The sequence below is a fragment of the Microtus ochrogaster genome, unplaced genomic scaffold (genome assembly GCF_000317375.1).
Source record: "Microtus ochrogaster isolate Prairie Vole_2 unplaced genomic scaffold, MicOch1.0 UNK100, whole genome shotgun sequence".
In the NCBI taxonomy this organism is placed as follows: Eukaryota; Metazoa; Chordata; class Mammalia; order Rodentia; family Cricetidae; genus Microtus; species Microtus ochrogaster.
The window spans coordinates 482,902-493,073 of record NW_004949198.1 but is presented as its reverse complement, the minus strand read 5'-3'; the positions used below and the strand labels follow the sequence as shown (position 1 = coordinate 493,073).

Sequence of the window (10,172 nt, the reverse complement as noted above, 5' to 3'; positions counted from 1 at the left end):
CTTTTTCTTTCCAACTTGACCTTAGTATGCATTAGCTACACTTTACTTCCCTGACATTTTGCACACATGCACTTTGACTGTGTGAGCCTGCTCCTTTCTGCAACTCTCTACCCATTCCAATTTTTATCATCAAGGTTCCTACCAGTTCCCTTTCCTTTCAGTCCAGCCCCAAACTGCCCAGATCCTGCATAATATACCAAGAATAACTTGGGATATTTGTCTTTGTTGGGCTAGGTTATTACATGTAATACAGTAGCCTCAAATTACCTCCATTTTCAGAAAATGACAAATTTTCATTCTTCTCCATATTGTGGCCCCTAATATTGTTTATATACTGCCAGTCTTTCAGCTGGGGCATATCGCATCCCATGCATTCCTGGGTAAACCTATCTTGACACTCAACTGTGGCCTTTAACTCAGTGCCTTCCCCTCCTGGTGGGTTCCTTAGCCAAGAGTTTCAATGTTTTGCCCTTTGAAATGGGACCCTCATTTTCCTGACTCTCTTGTCTTTCCATTTCCTTTCCTACCTGCCCTGATCCTTCTTTCTTCCCCTCCACGGTGTTTGTCCTTGTGCTCTTGCTTTCCTGTCCCCAGGAAGCATATCCTTACTGTTTCTTGGGGTGTCTTTGATGGCTAATCTTAGAATTTATAGTGATGATGAGAGTTACGAGAAGGGATTTAATTTCTCTTCTCTGCCACCTTTCCTTGCTGTTGCTGCTCGTCACTTCCACCAAGAGAAGCGAGGCCCAATGACGATGACAAGAAAGTTCCCCACCAGTTCCTTCGAAGGGCACACCCTGGCCAAGGATTATTATGTCATGGGCACCCTCGGTGAAGGATCCTTGGGAAAAGTCAAAGTGGCTCTCCACCTTGTGACCCAGACCCTGGTCGCCATCAAAATATTGAAAAAGGGCACAAGTACCGAACCCCTGATCAACTGTGAGATTGAGCTCCTGAAAACCTTACAGCACCCTCACATCGTCCAGCTGCTGCAGGTCATCGAGACCAAGCAGAAAACCTACCTGGTGATGGAATATGCCGCCCGGGGATCCCTGTTGAAACGTGTCACTGAATGCGGCCATCTGGAGGAGGATGAGGCACGGACTCTATTTAGGGAGCTGACTCTGGCCATCAAATATATCCACAGTCACAATATTGCCCACAGAGACATCAAGTCTGAGAACATCCTACTGGATTGGGAGGGGCACATCAAACTCAGTGACTTTGGTCTGGGAAAAAGATTCGCCTCTGGGGAAAAGGTCAAGGGCTTCTGGGGCACGACTGAATATTGTGCCCCCGAGGTGTTCGGTCTCACAGAATATGAAGGGCTTCCCACTGACATCTGGAGCCTTGGAGTGGTCCTCTACCTTCTAGTGACTGGATACCTCCCATTCCAAGGCACAGAGCTCTCCAAGATAAAGGCACAGATTCTATCCCGAAACTGTTGGATCCCACATCACCTCTCCCCAGAGCTTCAAGACCTACTAAACCAATTAATGACAGTGGACCCCACACAGAGGCCCCTCATCGTGGAAGTCATGGCACACCCGTGGCTGCGCCATGAGAAAGACTCATTGATTTCCTTGACAGAAATCCCAAAAGAACTAGACCAGGACATTGTTTTCCAAATGTTTTCAATGGGGTACAAAATTCAAGAGATCAAAGATGCCTTGAACCAAAAAGAATATACTCGTGCCATGGCAACCTATTTAATTCTTCAAAAGAAGCAGAGGCAGCACAAAAATGACCAAGATGGAGAGCAGGATGGTACAATGGCACCAGAAAAATCTCCCAACTTCCCTCTGCCTCTAAGGAGGGGGTCCAGTGTCCCTACCCTTCCCACCTTCACTTTGCCCATTCTCCCTGGGCTGTCTGGAGACAAGAAGAAAGGGTACCAGGTACATAGTGAGCCTCCTACCCTTTCCTCCCCAAAGGGGGCTCTCCCGGAAAAAAACTCCCCCCAGCATGAACCTATATCTCACCTTAAGATGGCAACATTCAAAGAGATTCAGTGGACCACGGAGTCCACATCTTCATTGACAACAACATCCTCAGTGTTTGCATCCTCAGAAGTCTCAAGCTATGAAAACACCCGAGATGCAAGCATTGAGACCTCTAAGATGATGGGCACAGATACAAGCATCTCCTTCCAGGAGTCAATATCCAGTGAGCAAGTCCAGGGAGAAAGCACGGACAGCAAATCCTTACAAGATAGCAGCCCATGCTCCAGGGAAACAGAACCTCAGGAGCACCTTGGAGACCAATGCCAGGGTGGACCGAGAGTCCCACAGAGACAGCAGGGTAGGAGGGGCCTGAAGAAGAGGATTTCCCAAGCCTTGTACAGCCTGTGTTGCTGCCCCCAAAATAAGAGAAAGCACCTTGGCAAGATGAAAATCATGGCAGCCAATGAGGAGGGTCACGGAGACAGAGATACAGGCTAAAAGTAGGTGAGATGGAAATGGCACACTTCACCAGTTCGTTCCTCTTCCCTTAACATAGTCTTCGCATACATGTTTAGCGGGTTGGTGACACTGTGTCTATCACCCCAGAGAGAAAATCCTATCCTGCCCTCCCTCCTACTAGGAGTCCTCCAAAACCTGACCTGGATGTAGACAGACAGCAGAGGACAGCGGCTGGAGAAGGGTTGATGAGGAGAGCAATGGGGCAGGCTGGCAGGAGGAATCAGACTGAGGGCCCAGCACAGCCCACAGCCAGCACAGTCAAAGGGAAGTCCTGCATGTTTCTCCTAAGAGGCCACTTTCTTGTGTCTGTTTCAAGTGCTGTTGGAAGCACTGTGCTCCCTGGAAGCTGATACTGGGGAGTGGAGAGCAGCGTGCTGAGGATGCTTGCAGGCGCAGGAGAGAGCCAGGTAAGAAGTTCAGATGGTGTGTGCCAGGGGGAAGCTGGGTCCACAGCACAGGCTGAAACTAAGGGCAAAGCATTGTTTTTCTATCAGGACTGAGGGAAGATTCTGGGAAGATCATCTGTGCTAATGGTCCTTCTGCTTCTCCTCTGTAGGGAGCTCAATACTGGGCAACAATCCCAGAATAATCATGGCCCAGTGCATTGCTCTGAGCAGGACTCAGAAACCCTGAGAAAGGAGATCTATCGAGTGCTGGCGATTCTTATGGGAAAGGAGAAGAAACACCAGACTTCAGAGAACCTTCCATGCACAATGGGAATGTCACCCAAGCTATCTGTCTCCAGGTGTGGGTGTACCTGTGAGCTGAGGTGACAGTGGCTCTGGAAGCAGAGGACCCAGAGGTCCTGACCTGGTGGGTGTGTCTAGGAGATAAGCTGTTGATCAGGTCAGAGCAAGCAACAGAAGACAGAGAAGCAACAGCAAGGGTCCATCTGGAGTTCAGAAGTGTAGACACAGTGGCAGGGACAGCTCAGCCCCATGGCTCGGGTGCAGGCTTTAACAGCATCCTGGCTACTGTACAGGAACCTTCCCACATCACCCCAGCTCTAATTTCTGATTGTGCATGATGCTCTGAAATGAGTCATCTGATCTCTACTCTTTATAATTGGTCAGAAACACACACACACACGCACACATACACACACACACACACATGCACGCACACTCCTCCTAACCTGCCTTATGCACAGCTGATAATGGAGAAGTTTGCTTGAAATGGAGAGAATTTCATATTCCATGTGACTTCTGTAAACACCTAGATGTCCCTTCAAATCAGCTTGCTCTTTTCTCCACCCCCACCTGCAGCATTAATCATCCTGCCTGCGGGCTTCATGGGAGCCACATGAAGCCAGTATGCTCCTTGTTCCCCACTTTGCCCCAGGCATCCAGCCATGTGCAAGAAGAGGCTGACCTACTGACTGTCCTTTGAGAAGACCCAAGGTGAGGTCTGAAGTGTTTGCCACTTGAGTCCAGAGAAGGAGCCGGTAACAAGTATGGCAGGGGGCAAGGGAATGTGGTTAAGGAGGAACTGGATTCCTCCACCTCCTGACCCCACTTCTAGTGCAAACTGTTTGGGTCATTCTCATCCGTTTTACCACACTGTGGGCACCTAGCGTGCACAGGTCCTTGCCACCTCTGCCTCTGCTGCTGCTGCTGCTGCTGCTGCTGCTGCTGCTGCTGCTGCTGCTGCTGCTGCTGCTGCTGCTACATTGTTATCTCCATTGCAGGCTGAGAAAGGCCAGGTGCTTCGGGTGCCAATATGTGAACATCCAAAGCCCCATGCTATGGAAACTGCAGACAACCACTAGGAACATCACTCAACATGGAACAAGCCTCATCTACAGGGACCTGGGAAAGGGCCTGTTTTCGGAGCAAGACACCCTGAATGGAAAAGAGGCTCACGGGTGATGTTCCCTAGCTCAGGCCATCAGGGAGTGATGGTCACAACTGAACTCTGTGATTCTTACCAAACTCCTCCTTATTCCTGGCTCCTTGCTGAATGAAGCTCCTGCTGACTGACAGAGAAGTGAGGCCAGAGCCAGACTCACAAGTGGATGGGCTGAGGAGAACAAGAAAAACGTGTTCCAATCTCGGGAGCACCCAGCACCTCACCCTGACCCCTTGTGTCTGGGGCAGCTTAAAGAACTTCCTCAGTGAGGGGAAGATGCTTCTCGAATCCCCTCCATCTGTCACCTCTATTGCTGTGTATATGGGGCATGGAGAGTCAGCTGGTCTTTCTGTCCCTGTGGTCACCTAGGCACAGACACCACTTCTCCAGTAAGAGGACTCAGAAAGACTGCCAGCTGTGAGGGCCAGACATACAGAACACTGACAGTCACTTTAGGGGCTCTCTCTGTTTGCACGATGACAGCAGTGACATCAGCCAATACCTGCAGAACTGAACCATTGCCAAAGCAGCCAGAGAGAGAAAGCCACATGACTGCTGACTTTGTGCCTTGTGCTTCTGGGTGAAGATCAGCCAGGCAGGATGTGTGCAGAGAGCTGGGCACCACACGGTGCCTGCAGAAGCACACAGGAACTGGGACAAAATATCTGTATTGCAATACTAAGATTATTATTTTCTTTACAAAATAAATCTTATTGTATATTTAAGCCAGCAGGTGCCACCACTTCATGATACATTTTCTCATCATATAATTTCCCCCGGTGACAAGAACCACTGTGATCCACAATAATCCACTAGTCACTGTGTACAGTAGATCTCTGGCTTGTTCCCACTACAAACTGGCTCGTTTCCATCCTAGACCAATGTCTTCCTATCACTTTAGCATCTCGCTTTAGGTTCCTCTTTGCAATATTTTCCTCCTCTTGTGGCTTCCTTCGCTCAGCATGTTACCCTCCTGTTTAACCCATATTGACATAAATGCAGGATCTTTCCCCTTTCTTTCCCTGAATCAGGCTGCTGCTGTGAAGAGCAGGCTGGCCAGTAACTCACCATCCCTCTCAGGATCCTGGGTGCCATGGTGACAGGTTTTCTCATCCTGCAATTTTAGGCCTAACCCCATTCCTCTTCCTAGACATGTGGGTGTCTTGGGCAGGCACATCATGGATTCCAACCCTTACCACCACACCGGTGTTGACTCCTTGACAAATATTCACTGTGACTGGAATGTTCTCTGTGCTTCTGGTTTGCTTTACACACCTGTTGCCTTCACCGCCTTAAAGAGTTGATGGTTTAAAGATGTTCATAAGAGCCCAGACTTGGATGCCAAGGTCCTTTTTTCCAGTGTCTGGCTCACACCCAGTTTATGTGTCTCCCTCTGGAACAGGAGACAGGGCCCTGCCATGCACATCCTCCAGAGTGATCTAAGCAAAGGAGAGCTCTTTTTGATTCAGGGGCCACTCTCTGCACTCTGGCTATGTGGGTGCAGTATGGGGGTCATGAAATAGTATGTGCATTCCCGAGAGGACAATTGTCATGGGAGTCTTGGGGGTTCACCTGGGGAAACTATGGAGTTCATTCCATGGATGGACAAATAATTGTTCATCCTAACAGAAGGTCCAGGCAGAAAAACTGAAAGTGGCAGGCAGGCAGAGAGGGGCCCCTGCTGTGAGGAATATACAATACAATAATAATCTCAAACTTCATTTGAACAGAAAAACAATCCTCTCAATTTTGGAGTCATGGGAGGGGCCTCAGACAGAAATGGGAGTCCTGTCCCTCTGCCATCAAATCTTAGAGGGCCTCTGTTCATGCCAAAGATGACAATGGCCCCTGGGGACTGAACTTCCCTAAAGGGTTCCCTGTACTACACTGCCATGTATCATCATTGGTGTGGCCCCTTGACACAAGGCCTGACCTAAGGTCTTCATGTAGTTGGCACCGAGGATACTAGACCAATCTTGCAGGGCCTGTGGTTACTGAACCTAAACAGCCATAAATGGGATAGTACCCAGTAAGCACTGATCTGTCTTGGGCACAAGCCCAAGGTCCAGACCCTGGCATTGTGCCTTTCCTAAGGTCAATCAGGGGAAAAGCCCTGAATACTTTTCCCAACATAGTGGTACAATGCAATTGGTTCCTGACTATTCTTTCCTGGAAACTGCCATTTCTGTGGCCCACCTGGGTACTGGCCAATCCTGGCATCAACCTACAGCTCCAACCCTGGGCACTGTTCATACCTTGGGGAACAGTGTTGCTGCCCGAGCAACAGCCCAGCCTTGCAATGAAACGTTCTGGGTCCTCTGGACACTGCCCTCTTAGAGGTCTCTGTTTGTGACCTCTTGGCTACTGAGCTTACTAAGTGGTCAGTAGTCTGTCCTGGGGACAGGGTATCACTTCTGCGCCATGTGTAGTGGGTCCGCACAGGTGGGTGGTATGTGAGCAGACCTCTAAGACCTTGACCTGCCCTGAGATCCACTATGTATTCAACCTTTAGGGTACTAAGCAGTTGTGGGTGTGCCCTTTACTCAGCCCCAGGATGTAGGGCCAGTCCTGTAGTCTGCTTTCAGTGGCCTCCTAGATACTAGGCTTGTCCTAGTAGCAGTGTGCAGAAAAAATCTCCTGGGTACTGTGACTGCCCCGGTGCCTGATGGGATTCTCAGATCTGGGCCTTGTCAAAATCAGCACACGATCAGCCCATGGCCACTTGGCTTACCCTTGGGCCTGTGTGCATGATGGCCCCTTGGGTGCTACAGACCTGATATGGAGATGCAGTACAAATGCCCACTTGATATTTGGCATAGGAGTAAAGTATATTTGGGTCCCTGGTTACTATGTATGAACTGAGTTGAAACACTTGTTCTTTGCCTTGTTTGAAGTCAACAAAGGGTCAAAATGTTTTCCTGGGTACCATCCCTACATTGTGAAGTAGTGTGGGCATTCCTCTGGGTACAGAGTTTTTAAACTGGAAGAAGCAAGGAAGTGGACACTGGATTTGAACTGCATAGAAGCAAGAGGGCATGGGTTTGCATAGGCTTTCACAGAAACCTATGGGCATTCCCCCTAGAATTAGACACACCTCAGGATCAACAGACTGGGTAATGACCTTTGAGGAGGTCAGCATCTACACAACCTTCTGAGTCTTAGTCTCAGCCTGGTTACACCCTAGTAGTGACTGCCCAGAAGTGAGGGAGTGGTGGTCTCCTCATATACTGAGTGTGTGGGTTAGTTTTCGTCAGTTGACACAGACTGGCATTACGTCGTAATAGAGAGGGAACATCTCTCTATTAAAGAGTTGCATCCATCAGTCTGGCCCGTGGGAACATCTGTGGGGCACAGTCTCGATTCGTGTATATAGTGGGAAGGACCAGCTTACTCTGGGCAGTGTCTCCCCTAGGCAGATGGTCTTGAGCTGTAAACAAATTATCTGAAGGCTACCTGGGCCTCCATAGTCAGAGATGTCAAAACCAAATTACTTTGGAGTGACAAAAAGACAAAACAGTCTGGCTACAAGGCGTTCTCTAAATTAGCGATTTAGGGGGGAGGACCCAGGCCATTGTGGTTGGTGCTATGGGTGCTGCTATCTCTGGCCTGGTGGTTCTAGGTTCTATAAGAAATCAGGCTGAGCAAGCCATGGAGAGCAAGTAAGTAAACAGCCTCCCTAAATGGCCTCTTCCTCAGGTCTTGCCTCCAGATTCTTGCCCTTAGTTGAGTTTCTTTCCTGACTTCCTTCAATGAAGAACAGTAACAGTGATATAGAAAGAAGTGTGACCCAAACAAATCCTTTCTACCTCACTTTCTCTTTAGTCATGGTGTTTTATTGCAGCACTAGAAACCATAACTAAAACATGGGCCCCTCACCCACATCCATGGGAAGGATACTTTTGCTCTCTGTGGGATTCTGGACTCAGTTCTTTCTTCATCATTTAAAATGTGGCAGCCTACTGGAACCCTGGAGTTCTGGTGAGAAACATAATGGAGGAAGCTAGAAAGGGGGCTCATCAGTTAAGAGCACTTTTCTGGTCTTGCAGAGAACCAGAGTTTGATTCCATAGCACCTATGTCTAGTGTCCCAATAGCCTATAACTCTAGTTCCAAGGAATCTAATGTTCTCATCTGTCCTTCCTGGGCACCCATATACATTTGCACATTCTCATGCATAGACACACACATACATAAATAAATTAAAAGAAAGTTACAGAGGCTCTTCTTTGGAATCTATGGTGAAGCTTGTCCATCTCAGCCCCGTTAATGTTAATAAAACACTCTGATACCACACTTTTTCTTAACTATCAATCAACAAAAGTTTAGAAAAGGCAACTGCACAGCTTAGTGATATGATAAGAATTGTAAAAACCAAAAGAATTACTAGAGAATAGTAGAAACAGTTTGAAAAGTCACTACAGCATCATACATGTCTACTACCTAACTAGAATATAATACAATGAAGTATAATCATTATCCTCATTACTGTCATTGTTATCTTAAGTCCTTGTTATGGGTTGGATGTGGAACGTCAAGGACAGGCTCCTGTGTTTGACTACTGGGTTCCCACCAGGAGTTGCTCTTTTCAGGAGTTGTAGGACCCTCAGGAGGTGTGGCCCAGATATACAAACAGGGTCAATGAGGGCATAAGTGGTGTTATGTGACTTTTCCTGGGGAATCACAAGCAAATGTCTACTCACCTCAGATATAGAACCAATGACAGACCAAAGTAACAATTCTACCAAAGTCCATCATGATAAACAAATGTGTTTATTGGGTTTATTTACAAGAATCCGAAGCTAATTGCAAGCGCATCAGTGACTCATAATAAACTACAACACTGAAATGCCCATGCTTCAAAGGTGATAACTCATAAGAGCCACAAACCTGGAGCTTTCTACATGGTTTGCAAACAGCTCCATAGGAAGGAGGATCTCTCCCTCAGCAGTTGTGTCTTATATTTGTAATCTTGGGGAGGGGTCTTGTGAATCCTTTTAGCTTCAGAGACTTCTTCAGATTTGTGAATTTTATTTCTTGAGTTTGGTGAGCCTCCCAGCTCCTCTGTAGAGGTAACACTTCCATTCTGGGAAAAACAAACAAACGGTACACAATATTCTACCCCCTCCTCTGGCTCTTACAATCTTCCCGTCCCCCTCTTCCGCAATGTTCCCTGAGCCTTGGAGAGGGTGATGCACATGTGTGCCTTTGATTACGTATTCAGTCCCTATGACACAGTAATAGTCACTCTTTCTCAGGATCTTCACCAGTGGTTATGAGTCTCCATCACACACCATCATTTCCAAAAAGGAAGTTTTTTTTGTGATTGATTGCAGCTGACAGCAACAGTGGTCTATGGGGTAAGGAAGCACAAGTATTTAGAAGGCAGTTCAGGAGACAGACTTATCATGATCATCCACTTAACCAAACAATAAGAGTCGCTTCCCTATTGGGGCTTTGACTTTGCAGCCACAGGGTTCTGCTTTGGCTTACAGTACTAGGCATGAATTCCTTCTGGTCAAGCAAGTCTTAAATTTAATCAGAAAGCTGTGGTTGTATCCATAATAGTCATGCCAAATTGTGCCAGAAGGCAGATACTGGTATTGTAGCATACAGGGTCCATACACGAACAGACACTTCTCCCCCAAGCAGCTCTCAACACTATGAAGGCCAGCCAGTGAGGAGGGAACTTCCAGGTCGGTCTCGGCTCTCTTTCTCTATGACCTGTAACCAAAACATACGGCGTCTTCAAGAACGGGGCCTTATCAAATAGTTCTGCCATGTACTCAAGAACAGTGCCAGAATCCTTTGTAATTTGTGTACCACAGCAACCTCCAGGTCAACAACCCATAAAGAGGTAGTCTAC

General features: G+C 47.8%; 1 protein-coding gene across 1 annotated transcript; it reads left to right on the top strand.

The window, feature by feature from the left end:
• Positions 1–755: 755 nt before the first annotated feature.
• LOC101989838 (sperm motility kinase X-like) lies at positions 756–1,564 on the top strand. Its single transcript, XM_013355174.1, is given in 2 exon segments — positions 756–1,382; positions 1,385–1,564. Coding segments are annotated over 2 exon segments (807 nt in total).
• Positions 1,565–10,172: the final 8,608 nt, after the last annotated feature.